Raw genomic sequence first — 21,851 nt, 5'->3', positions numbered from 1 at the left:
TCTCCACTGTGTTTATATTGCCCCTCTTTCTGTATGTTACTGTAACTTATGTTGCTCTTTCCTCTGTGTGCTACTGTAACTGTTATGATGACTGCATTGCTCCTCCCATCTCTAGGAGCGCTGTATCTCCCCAGCCATGAGGAGGCGATGTTTGGCTCTCATCTCAGCCTTCTCCACAGCCATGCTCATTCTGTCCAACCTCATCTTCCTTGGGGAAAACCATGTCGGCAGGATCATGTGGAAGAGGGTCTTTATACAAGGTGAGTTATCTACTATATCAACCCAAGAATATCCCCATCTTCCCTGACATTCTGTGGTACTCTGGATTGACCACTGGCTTTCTTTCGATTGAGTTCCCAGTAGATTGACTGATTCCGTCCCTACAAATCAGTGAGGACAAAAATCCTCACTGTGGCCTCCCAGGTGGCGCAGTGGTCTAGCTGTGCCACCAGAGACTCTGGGTTCGAGCCCAGGCTCTGTCGCAGCCAGCCGCGACCGGGAGGCCAATGTGGCGGAGCACGATTGGCCCAGCGTCGTCCGGGTTAGGGAGGGTTTGGCCGGCAGGGATATCCTTGTCTCATCGCGCACTAGCGACTCCTGTGGCGGGCCGGGCGCAGTGCATGCTGACCAGGTCGCTAGGTGTACGGTGTTTCCTCCAACACATTGGTGCGGCTGGCTTCCGGGTTGGATGCGCGCTGTGTTAAGAAGCAGTGCGGCTTGGTTGGGTTGTGTTTCGGAGGACGCATGGCTCTCGACCTTCGCCTCTCCCGAGTCCGTACAGGAGATGCAGCGATGAGACAAAGTAACTACTAACAATTGGATACCACAAAATTGGGGAGAAAAAGGGGGTAAAAAAAAATCCTCACTGTTCTTATTTTTTTATAGTATTACATAAGGGTTTTAGATCTGAGGTTGTGGTTGTGTTGAATGTGTTCCCCAAAAATGTGATGGCACAGTCCCTTTACGAAGCATGAAAACTAATGATGATTAGATGCGTTCACACACACAACACACGGAGCCATGTTCCCTCCTGCCTAAAATAGTTTGGCTTCTGTTGGTTACTATTGACCTGGATGTTGCTTTGTGCTCCACCTAGAGAATAATCCTTTGGAAACACTGCAGCATACATAGTTCTCTAACCAGATGGTCTGGCTTACCACCACCACCTCTGGTTTAACGCCCAAATTACACCCTATTTCCTATATAGTGCACTACTTTTGACCAGGGTCCATAGAGCTCTGGTCATAAGTAGTGCATTATAAATGCAATAGGATGTCATTTGGGACACGGCATTGGTCTGGCAGCAACATACAGTACTGCAGGACAGTTGCCCACCCTGCTGCTGCTGCTGCTTCCACTGATTCCACTTGTTGAGATGGACTACCATCACACACATACACAGACACGAACAGAAGCACGCAAACACACACCCGACACCCACACGCACTACCAATTCACTTCTGGCAGAAGCTCCATATTCCCAGATGTTCTTCATTTTCCAATCCAAGCTTCCACAACATCCAAGCTTCCACAACTTCCACAATCCAGCTTATTCTCATCGTAACTCGACCCTTTCTCAAAGAGTGTAGCCCAGCCACTGACATGGAGATGATAGCCCAGTAGTGTTCAACGGAAAAGTTGCGCTCTCCCCTTCACACACACCTCTTTTTTGGAGTTTGTATTCCAATGACTATCACAAATGCATGGCTCTAACCTTGTAGTGTGGGTCTGATCTTGCCACATCATGACATTAGAGTTTACCCTATTCTCCATCAGTAGCCCCTTCCCTAGGACTCTACCTGCATCCCTCCCTCCCCTCCCTCTCCCTCTTCCTGTGTCACAAAGTGCATCACAAGCAGGTAATTATACCATGCAGACAATAACATTGTCTCTCACCGGCAGAGCAAAGGAACCATTCTATAGGCCCAGGTCAAAAGTAGTGCACTATAAAGGGAATAAGGTGTCATTTAGGACAGAATCAGAGTCATCTCAGAGTAGGAGTGCTGGATCAGATCCCAACCTGTCCATATAATCTTATTCATTATGATATAAAAGGCGAAATTGATCCAAGATCAACACTCCTACTCTAAGATGCTTTGTGGATATGGGCCCTGGTCTCAGTATGAACCTATCTATTTCTAGTGGATGTGATTACTGGGTGCGGTAGGGGGCATAGATACAGTATCATAAGAGCCATCATCATAGGTGTGATCACACCTCTATACTGTAAGCTCTCTGTAAGAAGTGATTGTCCCATTCATTATTTTGTTCGTCTTTTTTTAATCTCGTAAAGTGTATAAGCCCTAAATGCACTTTGAATTCACTTCATTGTGTCAGTGAGGTAATGGTACTAAAAAGAGAGACTCTTGCTCTGAACATTCTAACACAAAGTGCACATACCTTTATCCTAGTGAGAGCTCTTTTCATTCACATTGTCTAAACTACACTTTCCAGACCCTTGTTCCTTCACACAACTATTCAGGCATCATTTCTCAAACGGAACCTCTTTCTCCAAGAATATTTTTTGGTCCAAACAGCTTTCTGTACTTTTACTGCAGTCTAACCTAAACTACTCTCTGGTATAAAACCTGCACTGTGCAGTCTGTGCTGGTTGACTCTGGTGGAATCTGGACTGTGCAGTCTGTGCTGGTTGGCTGGTGACATTTTGACAGGGAGAGTGTGGCTATAGCCCGGAAGACATCTGTTGCACGGCTGTGCCAGCTCCTGACCCTTTCCAATCTCCCCGGGGCACTTTCTTCTGCTCAATTAATTAATGCCTAAAGCAAGACTCTGGTCCATCCCTCTTTCCCTCCACCTCCCTCTCTTGATCCACTTGCTTTCTCTTTCACTCAGCTCTTTTCAATCTAGATTTCTCTCTTTTACCTTTTTGTCTCGCTCTCGCACGCTCTCATTTTCTCTCTTGACATCATCCTATGGCAATTACTGTATATGTGAAACAAGTGAGAATTAGTTTTTTCCTCTTCACACGAGGGCCATACATTAATGTGGGGGGGGGGGGTAAAGGTTATAACGTTAAAATGTCTCACATCCTTGCGCTCATTATTCGTTTCTATCACGTCGAGTTCAGTTCCAATGAGCCTTGTTGGACAGTTGAAGTGTAATCATTCGTCACAATGCATGAGTGGACATTTCTCAGCTCTCCTGTGCTTCACTCCTGCCATTGACTCTCTGATAGCCCAAGCCCTTCAGTTAATTCCCTTTATTACTAGGCTTATCCTGTCCTATCTTTAAAAAAAACATATGTTTATATAAAAAAGACAGCGATACAAACATTGACATTCATTGTACTGTTGAATGCGATGGCCAATTTAGAGGACAAAACTCACACATACACAAAATAAAACGAAATCCTATTAGGTGGTACATGTATAAGAACGTATATAGTCATTACAAGCAGTGTAGTTAAGCCAAAAATAAATATTGAGTGGAGCACAGCACAGAGTAGCAGCAGATCATCAACCCAGTTATGAAGCGGGACTAGAACATTTATCCAGTATCGGCTGCCATATTTTGTAAAACATTGGACTTCTATTGGAGGTATTGTATTGAATCTTTTAGGGAATTTAGGGAATCTTACATTCCCTAAATCCCGTAACCACATTTCAAAGGTAGGTACAGTCTCCAATTTCCAAAATTACAATATGAGCCTTTTGGCTAATAGAGTACAAAGTGAGACAGCCTTCCCCTCCTGGTTATTCCCATCAACTGTACCAAACAGAGCGATCAATGGGTCTGGGGCTAGAACTCTATCGAAGGCTTTAGGTAAGTAATCAAAAATGAAAGCCCAGTAAGCATGTAACTTAGGACATGTCCAAAATAAGTGTGTCAACGTCCCCTCATTCTGCTTTCACCTCTCATACATTGGTGAGGTGTCCGGGAATATTTTATGCAGTTTCACTTTTGAGTAATGTAACCTGTGTATCACCTTAAACTGTACAAGGTTGTGTCTGGCATTCACTGAACTGTGGTTTATATTTCTGAGAGCTTCTACCCAGTCCTCATCTGAGATTTCTGAACCAAGTTCTTGTTCTTTTAATAGTGTCTGTGGATACCTCTATGTGGGCCTGTAGCACATCATACAGTCTAGAGACCGACCCTTTTGAATGGGGTTTGACAAGGATCAGGCTATCTAATGTAGGATTATTTGGCTTAATGCCATACTGTGGGATATGTGTCCTTAAGAAATTCCTGATTTGGAGGTATCTGAAAAAATGTGTTGTTGGCATGTTAAACTTACCCTGTAATTGTTGAAATGAAGCTAACTGACCATCATTGTATTAGTTACCAATTGTTGTGAGCCTCTTCTCCCTCCACTGTGAATACACCATATCAGCCAATGCAGGGTGGAAAGCATGATTCAGGCAAATCGGGCTGTCAATGTATACAGTGGGTATGTTAAGAAAATACCTAATCTGTTTCCAGATCCTAAGAGTATGACAAATGACTGGATTAGAGTCATAAGTGGCTTTTTTCACATATGCTGGACTATTAATAAGTGCAGGGAGTGAGGAACGTTGACAGGAGGCCTGCTCAATCAAAAGCCATGAAGTCATATTCTCTCGCATCCCAGGTAAACTTTCCCTCCAGAAAGACACAATGTTCAGATTATCAGCCCAATAATACAGTTTAAAGTGAGGAAGGCCAAAGCCCCCCTCTATCTTGTACTTGCATAAATGCTTCTTTGAAATTCTGTCTGCCTTGTTATCCCATAAATTGAATTACTATTGAATCCAGTTTCTTAAAATAGCTTTGTGGTATGAAATTGGGTAGACATTGGAAGAGGTAAAGAAACCTAGGTAGGACAACCATTTTAATAGTGTTTATACGACCAACCAAGAAGATAGGCAGTTTTCGAAAAATATATATATTTTTTAAACTGATACATTTTCTTATCCCAATTCGCTTTCAATAGCTGATCAAGTTGTCTTGTCACTACAGTGCCAAGGCTTGTGAACTTGTCCATCACTGTTCTAAATGGGGTAGATTGCAGAAATTACATATCCATAGCCGTGATATCGGCATCAATTCGCTTTTTTTGCCAGTTTATCTTGTAGCCAGAGAAGGAGCCGAATGTATTTATCAAGTTAAGTAAGGGTGGAATAGAAGTTTTAGGCTTGGACAAAAACAAAAGAACATCGTCTGCATATAGGGAAAATTTTGTGCTGCGTGTCTTTAATTTTAACCGGCGCTATATCGGCAAATGCACGAATGAGAGTAGCAAGGGGTTCTATGGCTATAGAGAAGAGAGCAGGCGAAATAGGGCACCCCTGTCGGCAGCCCTTGAACAGGCGGAATGACTGCGACATTTCCTGATTGGTTACCACGGACGCCATTGGGTGTGTGTAGCGGTCTTTATATGTACCACAGGAGAACCAAGAAAAGAAGAGCGACACCACGACTGTCTTTTTGGTTTTTATGTCGATCTGCAATAGTATTGTGAAAAGACAGGACAGGAACACATCAGTCTCCAATGCACCATCTGACAAGTTGTTCTACACAGGAGCATGAAGAAAGGTAAAACACGTATCCTGTCTCACATCCCCAATACATTGCTAGGTGCTTTCAGTGTTGACAGTACCAAAATGCAACAACTCATGTACAAAAACACTGCAACACAAACAAGTTACAACGTGAAATCGCCTCTATCCCATGAAGACCTTAGAGGACCAAACTACATCTCCCGTAATGCAACACCAGCACCAGCTCAGCTAACCAGCTGCATCACAGAAAGGCATGCTAGCTAGCAACACTTTTTAGCACTCTAAACTATATTAATAACAATAAAACTCTCAAAGTTACATGTTTCAATAGTCTCACACTCCCTTATAACAATATCTACAGCATTAACCTTGGGATGTTTATTTATTTCACGTTATGGACATCTACAAAGGAGTAATTTGCAACACATACCTTTTATCTCTGTTTTCTCGGACTGAGGAGAACGGGAGCTACGGATAGTACCAGGGTGTTAGTAGGTGACGCAAGCACCCAGATTAAATAAAATACATTTAATGAAACAAAACCCGAAAATTTTAACATAATTCAGCTACTGTAGCGCAACAATTAAAAATAGACACCAAAGGTAAAGTTCCTGGCGATCATAGCGATCTGACTCCCCCCTTCTGTCTGAACTTGGAATATTCCTGTTCGCGGGCTTGGGCCACTGACCCCCAACCTGGTTGTTCTGTTCTGCGTTGTGTACTATTCTTATAATTTGAAGTTTGATGGGCTAACCTTTTTAACTCTCCTACATGTGAATAAATAATTCTTATCCAATTAATAAATTCCTTTCCAAACCCGAAATGATTCACAACCGACATCATTATACTTCCACCCAATCTGATCAAATGCCTTCTCTGCGTCAATAGCAATTACCCCTGCCTCAACTTTATGATCATGATACATTACGTTGAAAAGGCGTCTCAAATTGTAGTATATATGTCGGCCCGGGCCTGGTCAGGGTGCATGATGTCAGAAATATACACTGCTCAAAGAAATAAAGGGAACACTTAAACAACACAATGTAACTCCAAGTCAATCACACTTCTGTGAAATCAAACTGTCCACTTAGGAAGCAACACTGATTGACAATAAATTTCACATGCTGTTGTGCAAATGGAATAGACAACAGGTGGAAATTATAGGCAATTAGCAAGACACCCCCAATAAAGGAGTGGTTCTGCAGGTGGTGACCACAGACCACTTCTCAGTTCCTATGCTTCCTGGCTGATGTTTTGGTCACTTTTGAATGCTGGCGGTGCTCTCACTCTAGTGGTAGCATGAGACGGAGTCTACAACCCACACAAGTGGCTCAGGTAGTGCAGCTCATCCAGGATGGCACATCAATGCGAGCTGTGGCAAGAAGGTTTGCTGTGTCTGTCAGCGTAGTGTCCAGAGCATGGAGGCGCTACCAGGAGACAGGCCAGTACATCAGGAGACGTTGTAGCGGTATTAATTAGAGAAAGGTAAAGAAGATTTTGTTCGGGCGCCAGGCAGGTATTAACCCTGCCGAAAGGAAAATAGTAGAACAGCGAGAGTACCACTACCAGACCCACACACATCAACAGAAGAGACTGCCTAGAGTGTAGCCTGTTGACCAGATAGCCAGCGGAGAGAAAAAAGAATACACACCCTATAGATCCCACATCACATCAGTCCTTCCACAATTCTTGGTAACCCCACCAAACATACCTCATATAACAATAATGGCAGAGCAAATAAACAGCAACTTCATACAATAATGAATGAACCCAGTCATCACACAGAGGATTTGCAATAGTTTGTATTTTCTTCCTGGGAAGGAGTGCAGAGGGTATGAATGTGTGGTGTTCATATACACACTAGTCCAGCTCCAATGAAACTTCAATGTACTTAGGAAATAGAGTCGGTTGCAGTGTAAAGCACTGGAACATAGCGTGAAGAGAAAGAGAAAAAGAGAACAAGAGAGGGCTTAGCTGTGGTCTTGAGGGTGCAGGTATCCGGTCTGACTGTCCGATGGTATGTTGGGTTGTAGTTGAACGCTTCGCAACAAATGTTGCTACTAATCCATTTGATCCATAACCATCGCGGTCCCAAATGAGAACAACCACGTCACACCGAGGATTGATCCAAAAAACTGTACAACCACATACGGTGAAGACAAACAAAAAAACCTCTGCAGCATAGCACACACAAACCAAACTGTCGCGCCAACAAGAGCTCTCCCCAATAGAGCTTAACGAGCTCTTTTATCTCCTCCTTCCTACTGCTCATGCGCTCTTAAAGTGGCAGCGCACTTAAGTGCAGGATTTCGCCACAACGTGGAGGAGGCCGTAGGAGGGCAACAACCCAGCAGCAGGACCGCTACCTCCGCCTTTGTGCAAGGAGGAGCACTGCAAAATGACCTCCAGCAGGCCACAAATGTGCATGTGTCTGCTCAAACTGTCAGAAACAGACTCCATGAGGGTGGTATGAGGGCCCGACGTCCACAGGTGGGGGTTGTGCTTACAGCCCAACACCGTGCAGGACGTTTGGCATTTGCCAGAGAACACCAAGATTGGCAAATTCGCCACTGGCGCCCTGTGCTCTTCACAGATGAAAGCAGGTTCACACTGAGCACATGTGACAGACGTGACAGAGTCTGGAGACGCCGTGGAGAACGTTCTGCTGCCTGCAACATCCTCCAGCATGACCGGTTTGGCGGTGGGTCAGTCATGGTGTGGGGTGGCATTTCTTTGGGGGGCCGCACAGCCCTCCATGTGCTCGCCAGAGGTAGCCTGACTGCCATTAGGTACCGAGATGAGATCCTCAGACCCCTTGTGAGACCATATGCTGGTGCGGTTGGCCCTGGGTTCCTCCTAATGCAAGACAATGCTAGACCTCATGTGGCTGGAGTGTGTCAGCAGTTCCTGCAAGAGGAAGGCATTGATGCTATGGACTGGCCCGCACGTTCCCCAGACCTGAATCCAATTGAGCACATCTGGGACATCATGTCTCGCTCCATCCACCAACGCCACGTTGCACCACAGACTGTCCAGGAGTTGGCGGATGCTTTAGTCCAGGTCTGGGAGGAGATCCCTCAGGAGACCATCCGCCACCTCATCAGGAGCATGCCCAGGCGTTTTAGAGAGGTCATACAGGCACGTGGAGGCCACACACACTACTGAGCCTCATTTTGACTTGTTTTAAGGACATTACATCAAAGTTGGTTCAGCCTGTAGTGTGGTTTTCCACTTTAATTTTGAGTGTGACTCCAAATCCAGACCTCCATGGGTTGATAAATTTGATTTCCATTGATAATTTTTGTGTGATTTTGTTGTCAGCACATTCAACTATGTAAAGAAAAAAGTATTTAATAAGAATATTTCATTCATTCAGATCTAGGATGTGTTATTTTAGTGTTCCCTTTATTTTTTTGAGCAGTGTATATTTTTTAATCGGTTAGCCAATATCTTTCTCAACACATTTTCTATGGGGAGTATCGGGGCGATAAGACGACATCTCCATGGAATCTCTTTTTTTCAAGATCAGTGCTATTGTAGCCTCATAGTGTTTGCGGAAGTTTGGCATTTTCTTTGGAATGTTTAAACATTCGCAACATAAGTGGAGCTAGACTGGCGCAGTACTTAGAATTCTATTACATATCCATCGGGCCCAGGGGCCTTGCTGTTTGGGGGAAAAAGTAAACATTCAGTGAGAAAGCGTTCCATAGTTTGTGGATCAGTAGCATCGCATTTTGATTGATATAGCTCTAAGTAAAACTGTGCAAAGCATTTATTAATATCCTGCGGATTTGTTACTATTTTACCCTTCTTGTCTTTTATTTTGTGAATAGCTCTAGATGCCTGTACATGCCTTAGCTGTCTTGCTAAAAGTTTGTGGTTTGTCACCCAGTTCAAAATAACTTTGTTGCGTTTTAGCAAGTAAAGAGCCCATCCGTTTCGAAAGGATGGTAATTGTATTCATATTTCAACTTTGATCTTCTCAAGGACTGCATTCGAGGAATTCATCCTAAAAACGTTCTCCTGTTCCCCTAACTCTTTCAATTTCTCTAAGCCTAGTATTGGTGCGTTTCTTCCTCTGGTGTATAAGAAATAATGTAACCTCTATCTAGTCACAGCCTTTAGAGATTCCCAAAGGGTGGAGTCGTCAACATCCCCCGTGTCGTTAGCTATGAGGAAAAAAGCCAATCTGCCTCAAATACTGACAAAAAGTCTCATCTTTCAACAAGTATGCGTCTAATACCCTGACTACACTGCTCGCGTCGCGTGCGTTTCAAGTCCAGGCTCTACCTGGGCCACTCAAAGACATTCAGAGACTTGTCCTGAAGCCACTCCTGCGTTGTCTTGGCTGTGTGCTTAGGGTCGTTGTCCTGTTGGAAGATGAACATTCACCCCATTCTGAGGTCCTGAGCACTCTGGAGCAGGTTTTTATCAAGGATCTCTCTGTACTTTTGCTCTGTTCATCTTTCACTCGATCCTGACTAGTTTCCCAGTCCCTGCTGCTGAAAAACATCCCCACAACATGATGCTGCCACCACCATGCTTCACCGTAGGGATGGTGCCAGGTTTCCTCCAGACGTGATGCTTGGCATTCAGGCCAAAGACTTCAATCTGGGTTTCATCAGACCAGAGAATTTAGTTTAGTCCTTTAGGTGCCTTTTGGCAAACTCCAAGCGGGCTGTCATGTGCCTTTTACTGAGGAGTGGCTTCCGTCTGGCCACTCTACCATAAAGGCCTGATTGGTGGAGTGCTGCAGAGATGGTTGTCCTTCTGGAAGGTTCTCCCATCTCCACAGAGGAACTCTGAAGCTCTGTCAGAGTGATCATCGGGTTCTTGGTCACCTCCCTGACCAAGGCTCTTCTCCCCCTGATTGCTCAGTTTGGCTGGGCAGCCAGCTCTAGGAAGAGTCTTGGTGGTTCCAATCTTCTTCCATTTAAGAATGATGGAGGCCGCTGTGTTCTTGGGGACCTTCAATGCTGCAGAAATGTTTTGGTACCCTTCCCCATATCTGTAGCTCGACACAATCCTGTCTCGGAGGTCTACGGACAATTCCTTCAACCTCATGGCTTGGTTTTGCTATGACGTGCACTGTCAACTGTGGGACATTATATAGACAGGTGTGCCTTTTCAAATTATGTCCAATCAAATGAATTTACCACAGTTGGACTCCAATCACGTTGTTGAAACATCTCAAGGATGATCAATGCACCTGAGCTCAATTTCGAGTCTCATAGCAATACTTATGTAAATAACGTATTTCAGTTTTTTTGTCATTATGGGGTATTGTGCGTGGATTGATGAGGCAATTTTATTATTTAATCAATTTTAGAATAAGGCAGTAACGTAACAAAATGTGCAAAAAGTCAAGGGGTCTGAATACTTTCCAAAATGCACTGTAGTGTATGTTGCAGGGATCTATCATCCTCCCTCCCTCACAGCGGGCGCAATCAATCCTGCCTGTAAGAGCCATTTTGGCCTGTTTATGAGTTCTGTATATGTTGTCTGTCAAGGGTTATTTTTACTTGTCCCTCCTGTGACAGTGGCTTTTTATTGGAAATTTCCAATACACTGTCTCTGATCTACTAACCTCATTCATAGCCTCTAAATAAATGATATTGGGTATCTGAATCTCGATTGGCTTACTCTCTCGGCTGATTGTCTTAAATCAGCATGTATTGATCTGAACTTAGTCCAACTGATTTCAGAGCCCACTCGTTTCAATGTAAAGAGTCCTGCTAAATCAACTCTGATTGATCTCATACTAACAAATAACCCTCATAAATACTCAACTAGTGGTGTCTTTGCTATGGACTTCAGTTATCATTGTCCTATTGTCTGTGTCAGAAACACAATGTTGAATAAACCACGCCTGATTACTGAGAGAAACTTAAAACACTTCAATGAGCAAGCGTTCTTATGTGACCTTTACCATTTAGGCTTACTTAGTTTTAATGACACTCCGGAAGCGGAACTTATTGGAACTTATTGGTAAATTCTCAGCTGCGGCCCTTTTTAGATTTAAAATGTATTCTGAATGCTCACCAGTCAGGCTTTAGGCCAGGACACCGCGCCATCTCGACTGCTTCTCTAGTTATAAATTACATAGTTAACTAGACCGGAAACAGCACTGCTCTGCCCTTTTTGAAATTGATATTTTGCAAGCATTCAATACAGTTTTTCATGCACTGCTGCTACGCAGCTACCCAAATATTTTCTTGCCCAAGTGGCATGCGGCTGGTTAAAAAATTACCTGCACAACAGAAGTCAATGTATATCTGCTGATGCAGTCTAATTTTCTTAACATAACTAAAAGAGTCCCACAAGGCTCAATACTAGTCCCTTTACTGTTCACTATTTACATTAATAATGTTGGTCTGTCCCTGAATAATAATAATAATAATAACTGGGGCTTTCATACATTTATGGGCTCCCGAGTGGCACAGCGGTCTAAGGAACTGCATCTCAGTGCTAGAGGCGTCACTACAGACGATTCCAGGCTGTGTCACAACCGGCCGTGATTGGGAGTCCCATAGGGTGGCGCACAATTAGTCCAGCGTCGTCTGGGTGAGGGTTTGGCCTGGGTAGGCCGTCATTGTAAATAAGAATTTGTTCTTAAACAATCAGTGTCTTGTCTGGTAGTGATGAAGAGACAGAACAATCCCCTTTCCAACCCACCCTGCACTCCTCTCTCTCTCTCTCTCTCTCTCTCTCTCTCTCTCTCTCTCTCTCTCTCTCTCTCTCTTGCTCTCTCTCTCCTCTCGCTCTTTCTCTCCTCTCTCTCGCCCTTTCTCTCCTCTCTCTCTCTCCCTTACCTCTCTATCTCAATCTCTTTCTCTATTTCCCTCTTTCCCTTTCCTCTTTCTCCTCACTCACTCCATTTCACTACGGTTCCAGATTTATATAAACTCCCAGATATCATTGTTCTGTTTAATAATTAAGTCCACAGTGAATATACAGCACACGACGTGATGTGTTGTATAGTACAGCTTATTCAGAGGCTACACTTCACACAGATTCCCATCTCAAATGAATGTATTTTTTTAGAGTGTGTCCCAAATTGCACCTTATTCTCTATAGTGTACTACTTTTGACCATGGCATAGTGCACTATGTATGAAATAGGGTGCCATCTGGGACATACTTAGCTTGTCTTTACTGTACTACAATCCTCGTTTTGTGAAATATCTTATTGCCTCATTAGTTTTAGTTACAGATACTGATGGAGCTGTGTGTCAAGTCCCCCTGGCTGTACTTACAGTATGGATGGTGATGTGATTACTGTAATACTATCACATCCTTCAGTACCCATGGTGGTATTTGCTGATGGTGATACAGTATAATGCTGTTAAGTTCTCTTCTGCTTTGATGGTGATGGTTATGTGATATCATCATAGGGTGATGCCCTCCTACTGATGTTCATCCATCCATCCTCTCTAGCCTGGTTAAAGCTAAATGCATTGATGGCGATATCTCCTCAGTGTTTCAGGGTCAAAACCATTATAGTTGAGGAGGATAAAGACCTGATGGCTTCTATGAAATTGGATTGTACTGTAGCGCACCTTACTTACCTATCATTATGTCTGATATGAAGACTGTGGTCCCGTGTGGCTCAGTTGGTAGAGCATGGCGCTTGCAACGCCAGGGTTGTGGGTTCAATTCCCATGGGGGGACCAGGGTTCAATTCCCACGGGGGGACCAGGATGAATATGTATGAACTTTCCAATTTGTAAGTCGCTCTGGATAAGAGCGTCTGCTAAATGACTTAAATGTAAATGTAAGACTCAAAGGAGCTTCATCAACACAGATGCATGTGTGTGTGAGATAGGAGACGTCACAGAGACATGCAGAGCTATCAGTCCTACCTACAGTCATCCTGACCTCATTAGGGTTGGAGTTTGGCATTATATTAAGAACCCCCCCCCACACACACACACACACACACACTTCCTATCCCCCTTCTGCTGCACGGGGACCACCAACAGTGTGGCAGAACATTATATGGCATATGACAATAGGTTACTGCCAGTGCAACTGGAGAAGGGAGACTTACACTACACACACGTATTACTGTAATACTAAGTAACCTACATTTCCATATTAACAAACAATGAAAATCAGCAAGAATTAGGCTATTAGAGTTTGTGGATATTGCGACAGAGGCGCTTTTAATACAATTGATAAGCAATAGCTTACAAAACAGGAAGACAATCAGTTCTAAATAATCTTGCATAACTTTGATAGAAGCGGGACAATTTGCAGGTAGACAAATAAATGTGTTGTCAATGTTAGGCTATAGTTTAGGGTCCATCATATTTAGGAAGTTCATTTCCATAGAAAGACTATTGCGCCGTGCTTCTCTGCCAATGTATACAGTGTATAGCTAACAGGCTATTTCATCGAGACCACGCATAGGCACATTTGATCTCCCACACCCAAGAGGAGAGGTAGGCTGCTGAACTTAAAGCAGAATGATCCTATGAGAGTTTGTGAATAGTGCAACAGGGGTGCTTTTAATAAAATAGATAACACATTTAAAATACAAAGACAACCATTCTAAATAATCTGCGGGGACCAAGTAAGATTTTCATTCCAAAATTGTCTCTTACCGCATGCCCGCTCCCGCCCGCAGCATGAAAAATGCAGACCGCGCTGCATTGCTCTCTGTTGGGGCCGCAGATCCTACGGCATGCCCGCGGGAATGCAGCTCTCTAGTTGGGAGCACCAGTGCTACCAATGAAAATGTTTAATTTAGAGTCAGTGCTAGCGGAAAGGGTGCTTCTTCTTAATACCAGCGTTGTACCAAAGTGCTGATGATGCATTAGTCTGAGGCAGCAATTCTCAAGTCATGGGTGAGCACCAAAATTGGGTTCGCGAGAGGCTTACAATAAAAAGTTGCAGACCTGTTTCTACGAATATACACAGAGTGTACAAAACATTAGCTACACCTTCCTAATATTGAGATGCACCCTCTTTTGCCCTCAGAACAGCCTCAATTCGTTGGTGCATGGACTCTAAAGGTGTTGAAAGTGTTCCACAGGGATGCTGGCCCATGTTGACTCCAATGCTTCCCACAGTTGTGTTAAGTTGGCTGGTAGTAGATCTCTACTCCAAATAGCTCATTCCATCTCATCCCACAGATGCTCAATTGGATTGAGATCTGTTGACTGGGCAGGCCACTGCAGTAAGCTGAATTCACTGTCATGTTCGTGGAATCATTCCTGGACAATGCTAGCCTTGTGGCAAAAATCCATTCACAGATGGATACACTGCTGCCTTGAAGGGATGCAACTGATTGGCAATGATGTTCAGATATCCTGTGACATTCAAACATTTCTCCACTTTTATCAAGGGGCCCAATGTGTGCCATGAAAACACACCCCACACCATCATACCACCACCAGCCTGCAATGTTGACACGTGGCATGATGGATGGATGCATGCACTAGTGGTTTTCTCCATACCCTAGTCCTCCCATCAGCAAGAAACGGCAGGAACCGAGATTCATCAGACTAGGCAATGTTTCTCCAGTGTCCAGTGTTTTTGTTCCTTAGCCCACAGCAACTGCAGTTTCTTGTTTTTTTCTGAAAGAAGTGGAACTATGTAAGGTCGTCGGCTGCCATACCCCATTCGTGTCAAGGTATGACGAGTTGTGCATTCCTTTATGGTTTTTTGGGCACCAATGTTGTACTGGACTGTCCCTGTAGCCCGTCTGTTGCTCTGCACAATTTGTCAGCCTCCTTTGTCCTCTTATCATTGACCCGTTTTCGACCACTGGCATGCCGTTGGTTGGATGTCCCTTTGGGTGATGGACCATTCTTTATACACACAGGAAACTGTTGATCGTGAAACTCAAAAGTGTTGCACTTCTTGACACACTCAAACCGGTGCGCCTGGCACCTACTACCATACCACGTTCAAAGGCACTTAAATCTTTTGTCTTGCCCATTCACCCTCTGAATGGCACACATTGACAATCAATGTCTCAATTGTCTCAAGGATTAAAAATACTTATTTAACCTGTCTCCTCCTCTTCGTCTATACTTATTGAAGTGGATTTATCAAGTGACATCAATAAGCGATCATAGATTTCCCCTGGATTCACCTGGTCAGTCTATCATGGAAAGAGCATATTTTGTACACTTACTGTATATCTTGTAGAATACAGACACTTTCTTGTTGAAAATCAACAGACATGCATTTAGTCTGTAGATAGTTTGCAGAGCTTCTACAGATGGACTATCCAAATAGTGTTACAGACTATTTCATATTTCGAGGGTCAGCGGCAGCTACAACATTGATTTGATAATCCTTCTTTTGCTCTGTGGACACGCTTAAATTGAATTGGGCTGAAGTGGGTACAATATGACCTAGTACTGATTCCATGCTCTTAAGATCATATTCTGTTTTTTCTATTTTCTTACATTTGATATTGAACACTGCATTGTTGAGGAAGAGCTTGTAAGTAAGCGACAAATTAACTTTGATTTGATTTGGGCTGTAAATGACTAACGACTCCACAAGCCACACCTCTTCATTCTCTACCTACTAAATAATTGTATTGCAGTCGAAAGCTGCATTGCGGAAATCCCAAGAATAATATACCTTAATGACATTGCCCATTTCATGCATCACAAATTGCACTCTATTCCCTACATAGTGCACTACTTTTGACCAGAACCTATAAGGCACTATGTAGGGAATATGGTGTCATTTGGGACGGAACCCCAGAGTGGCCTTTTCTCCCCGTTTGTACTTATTACAGACCTCTATGGTGCTAATCAGCACACAAAGGCAGCCATTTTGGCTAATTACAGGTTTCTGATTGAATCCTTAATAACAGTAATCAAACTGCCGTTTTTAGTCTAATCACAAACCCTCCACTCTGGGTCATGTTCGTTAGGCACAAAACTGAAGAAAGTTTTATGAAACAGAGCGGGAACTACCTGGACTTGACCAATGAGAAATGTTATTTTTTGTTATTTGTAGAAAAAGGTTTGGAAGCTTTTTACATGCCATAATAATATTGAACACTGCTCTGGTGCCGTCTCTAACCGGAAGAATGGGTTACCTCACATAGCCTTTGGAAAAAAACTTGCTACAGTCGTGATTACGGATATACACTACCGTTCAAAAGTTTGGGGTCACTTAGAAATGTCCTTGTTTTTTAAAGAAAAGCACATTTTCTGTCCATTAAAATAACATCAAATTGATCAGAAATACAGTGTAGACATTGTTAATGTTGTAAATGACTATTATAGCTGGAAACAGATGATTTTTAATGGAATATCTACATAGATGTACAGAGGCCCATTATCAGCAACCATCACTCCTGTGTTCGAATGGCATGTTGTGTTAGCTAATCCAAGTTTATCATTTTAAAAGGCTAATTGATTATTAGAAAACCCTTTTGCAATTATGTTAGCATAGTTGAAAACTGTTGTTCTGATTAAAGAAGCAATTAAACTGCCCTTCTTTAGACTAGTTGAGTATCTGGAGCATCAGCATTTGTAGGTTCGATTACAGGCTCAAAATGGCCAGAAACAAAGTACTTTCTTCTGAACCTCGTCAGTCTATTCTTGTGGGAAATGAAGGCTATACCATGCGAGAAATTGCCAAGAAACGGAAGATCTCATACAACGTTGTGTACTACTCCCTTCACAGAACAGCGCAAACTGGCTCTAGCCAGAATATAAAGAAATGTATTTGGATTGCTCCTGCATTGATGCAATAATACACAAGGGGGCACGATTGATTGTGGTTTTAGCACGGCTGTACTGTGATCATAGGTACAAACGACATCCAAGGACTCTTAAACTGTCTACATAACATCATTATCTAGATTTTTAACAAAGATAACCCCATAGGTTTGGATACGACCTGATGTGTAATGTAACATAGAGGTGTGTCTCTTCCCAAAATTGGCCTTAAATTCTTATGTTAATCCTGGGTCTGTCCTTGGACATTCTAATCTTCTCCATTATAATCTTCTCCGTGACCCTTTGGCTGGCAGTGGGCTGGAATTACAGTATCACAGCAAGACACCTGTGGCACCCTCAGGGGCACCGCAGGGGAGGTGAGCCCCCTCTCAGGGCTAAGGCTTATGTCTGTTCACATGATGTAATGAACTGAAATTAAGACACACAACACACATCCCTCTCTCTTTTCTCTGTCTAACTCTCTCTATTGAAATCTCTGTTTTCCCTTCCTCTCTTCATTTTTATGATGAACAGAGTAAAATGTATCTTTCTGTTTTACTCCTCGTCTCTCCTCGTCCTTTGTCTCTTGTCTCTGCGGAAACCAAATGTGGACATTCTTGAGTGCATAAACTTTTTCTGCCAGTCTTTAACCATTAAGAGTCTATTGACACAACCGTGCGTCAATCTAATGAACAAAACAATTCCCATCACAATCTGTCAGTTTAAGCTATAGATGTTTTTTTGCACCGCATCCGCCTATGTTCCCCTTCCTGAAAATCAGTCTTCTCATGAAAACGTCTGTAACATCCGAACGGTTTGGTTTACTAACTAATATGGAAAGATGAGACTGTCACGAACACGATGGTGTTCTCCGTTTTGCTCTCATTCTCCACAAGCCTCATGGGACTCGTCTGTAACGCTGATGTGCCAGCGCTGTCTGTATCGTCCGAACCGTTTGGGCTACAAACTAATATGACCTCACTGTGGAAAAGGGAAACTCTCACGAACACGATGGTGTTCTCTCACACAAGTGTCACAGGACTCGTCTGAAGGTAACCAGGTGCTGGTTTGAAAAAGGAATGGCAGTATTAAGGTATTTTTGTGCCAACAAAAAAGGGGTTAAATATGTGTTTAAAAAAAAAAACAAATATTTCCAGATCTTTCTTAGATAGGGCAGAAACATCAAAACCTTATTCCTTTTGATATTTTTTTTAACTTTCTGTTTTGCCATTTATGAATGTTATTCAATACGTTTCTATGGGCTATAGTTGTAAAGGCCAAATTCAATATTTTATAAAATACCTACAGGGGTCCATCATTTTTTTAACCATATTACAGCAATTCCATATGTTAGCTTAGTAGAACTCTCCCCACCACAAACAGTTTCCCAGCCTGCTGTTAAAAGCAGTGGTGAGGCTGAGTAAGAATGTCCAGTCATTCCAGATATTTAGTGCTGTCAGGACCATCTTCTCTATAAAAGTGTGTTTACACCGTCCTGTCGTGTCTTGGGGTTAGTATATAGCCCTGATTTTATCTGTACAAGTGTCTTGTATTTTCTTGAACGGAGTGGCTGCGATTTCAGATTCTCTGGAACCTGACTTTTTTTAACGTAGCTGCTAAAGATATGATCAACATGTTAAAATTTGAGTGCAATTATTATTATTATTTTTCATGTTGTAGCCCACACAAAATACATGTTCGTACAAGCATATCAAACACAAGCAAGACCTAAACAGGCGGTCAAAAAGGCGATTATTTTCTCATTATCATTGCAAATATTGGCTAGCTCCTTTTTCAGAAACTCTCGCTACGATATGGCAGCATAACTATGAAGATTATCATCACAAATAGTAGGCTGTCTAAAGCAGTAGTTAACAAACAACTTAAGAAGTAATAGAGCACCGGGTGCTGCAAAATGAACTCGCCCATGGTCAGACTCTGTTACCGGTCCATATGAACATGTTTGGGCTCCCTAGAACGTTTGGCTGCCCAGAGGTGGAACAGCTAGGTAACTTACTCGTGCAGTAGGTCTACTTACATTATCATTCAGTGGTTAAAGCGCAGATAGTTTTTTGCACCAATGTAAAACTCAAGTGGGGAGATACAAAATGGGAAGGTTAGTTATTTTTTTAAGACTGGATTTGTACGGATCTTGGACATATAAGTGACAGCTCTACAATGATTTTCTGTCAAAGAAACTACAGCTGTCACACACGTGCAACACACACACATACACACACTCATGCTCTACACTCTTAACAAGGCATAAGGTTCTCCATGGCCGACGTGAATAAGACATTTAAGCGTGTTAACCCTCGCAAGGCTGCTGGCCCAGATGGCATCTCTAGCCGTGTCCTCAGAGCATGTGCAGACCAGCTAGCTGGAGTGTTTACAGACATATTCAATCTCTCCCAATCCCAGTCTGCTGTCCCCACTTGCTTCAAGATGTCCACCATTGTTCCTGTACCCAAGAAAGCGAAGGTAACTGAACTAAATGACTCTCGCCTCGTAGCACTCACTTCTGTCATCATGAAGTACTTTGAGAGGGTAGTTAAGGATCATATCACCTCTATCATACCTGACACCCTAGACCCACTTCAATTTGCTTACCACCCCAATAGATCCAAAGACAATGCATCACCATCGCACTGCACACTGCCCTATCCCATGCAGTCTGTCCAACGCATCACCGGGGGCACACTGCCTGCCCTCCAGGACACCTACAGCACCCAATGTCACAGGAAGGCCAAAAAGATAATCAAGGACATCAACCACCCGAGCTACGGACTGTTCACCCCTCTATCATTCAGAAGGTGAGGTCAGTTACAGGTGCATCAAAGTGGGGACCGAGAGACTGAAAAATATCTTCCATCTCAAGGTTATCAGACTGTTAAATAGCCATCACTAGCCGGCTACCACCCCTCCTGTACTCCCTGTTCACCCATGATGCGTGGCCACGCACGCCTCCAATTCAATCATCAAGTTTGCAGACAACACAACAGTAGTAGGCCTGATTACCAACAATGACGAGACAGCTTACAGGGAGGAGGTGAGGGCCCTGGTGGAATGGTGCTTACGTCAGAATGCTGTTCATTGAATATAGCTCAGCCTTCAACACCATAGTACCCTCCAAGCTCATTAAGTTCGGGGCCCTGGGTCTGAACCTCGCACTATGCAACTGTGTCCTGGACTTCCTGAAGGGCCGCCCCCAGATGGTGAAGGTAGGAAACAACACCTCCACTTCGCTGATCCTCAACACAGGGGCCCCACAAGGGTGCATGCTCAGCCCCCTCCCGTACTCCCTGTTTACCCATGACTGTGTGGCCACGCACGCTTCCAATTCAATCATCAACTTTGCAGACAACACAACAGTAGTAGGCCTGATTACCAATAATAACGAGACCGCCTACAGGGAGGAGGTGAGAGCCCTGGCGGAGTGGTGCCAGGAAAATAACCTCTCCCTCAACGTCAACAAAACAAAGGAGCTGATCGTGGACTTCAGGAAACAGCAGAGGGAGCACGCCCCCTATCCACATTGACGGGACTGCAGTGGAGAAGGTGGAAAGCAAGTTCCTCGGTGTACACATCACTGACAATCTGAATTGGTCCACCCACACAGACAATGTGGTGAAGAAGGCTTAACAGCACCTCTTCAACCTCAGGAGGCTGAGGAAATTTGGCCATCAGAAACTTTTACAGTTGCACAATTGAGAGCATCCTGTTGGGCTGTATCACTGCCTGGTATAGCAACTGCACCACCCGCAACCCACAGGGCTCTCCAGAGGGTGGTACGGTCTGCCAAACGCATCACCGGGTGCACACTGTCTACCCTCCATGACATCTACAGCATCCTATGTCACAGGAAGGCTAAGAAGATAATTAAGGACATCAACCACCTGAGCCACGGCCTGTTCGCCCCGCTATCGTCCAGAAGGCGAGATCAGTACCGGTGCATTAAAGCTGGGACCGAGAAACTGAAAAACAGCTTCTATCTCAAGGCCATCAGTCTGTTAAATAGCCATCACTAGCCGGCTACCACCCAACTACTCAACCCTGCACTTTAGAGGCTGCTGCCATATATACAGTGAGGGGGAAAAAGTATTTGATCCCTTCTGATTTTGTACGTTTGCCCACTGACAAAGAAATTATCAGTCTATAATTTTAAAGGTAGGTTTATTTGAACAGTGAGAGACAGAATAACAACAACAAAAATCCAGAAAAACGTTACAAATTGATTTGCATTTTAATGAGGAAAATAAGTATTTGACCCCTCTGCAAAACATGACTTAGTACTTGGTGGCAAAACCCTTGTTGACAATCACAGAGGTCAGACGTTCTTGTAGTTGGCCACCAGGTTTGCACACATCTCAGGAGGGATTTTGTCCCACTCCTCTTTGCAGATCCCACTCCTTTTTGCAATTAATGGAAAAATGACTTGTGTCATGCACAAGGTAGATGTCCTAACCGACTTGCCGAAACTATAGTTTGTTAACAAGAAATTTGTGGAGTGGTTGAAAAACGAGTTTTAATGACTCCAACCTAAGTGTATGTTAACTCCCGACTTCAACTGTACTTCCTAATTCCATTATTTTACTTTTAGATTTGTGTGTTGTGAATTGTTAGATACTACTGTGCTGTTGGAGCTAGGAACACAA

The 21,851-nt window shown here is 43.5% G+C and overlaps 1 protein-coding gene across 1 annotated transcript in view; it reads left to right on the top strand.

The window, feature by feature from the left end:
- Positions 1-21,851, top strand: part of hhat (hedgehog acyltransferase) — a 133,032-nt gene that overhangs the window by 95,226 nt on the left and 15,955 nt on the right. The window contains exon 11 of the mRNA XM_038992012.1: positions 116-260. Coding sequence (XP_038847940.1) covers positions 116-260 — 145 coding nt within the window. The remainder of the gene's footprint in view (positions 1-115; positions 261-21,851) is intronic.

The sequence above is a fragment of the Salvelinus namaycush genome, chromosome 4 (assembly GCF_016432855.1).
Source record: "Salvelinus namaycush isolate Seneca chromosome 4, SaNama_1.0, whole genome shotgun sequence".
NCBI lineage: Eukaryota > Metazoa > Chordata > Actinopteri > Salmoniformes > Salmonidae > Salvelinus > Salvelinus namaycush.
Note: the sequence above shows the minus strand (reverse complement) of the source record. Positions and strands in the feature narration are given on the sequence as shown.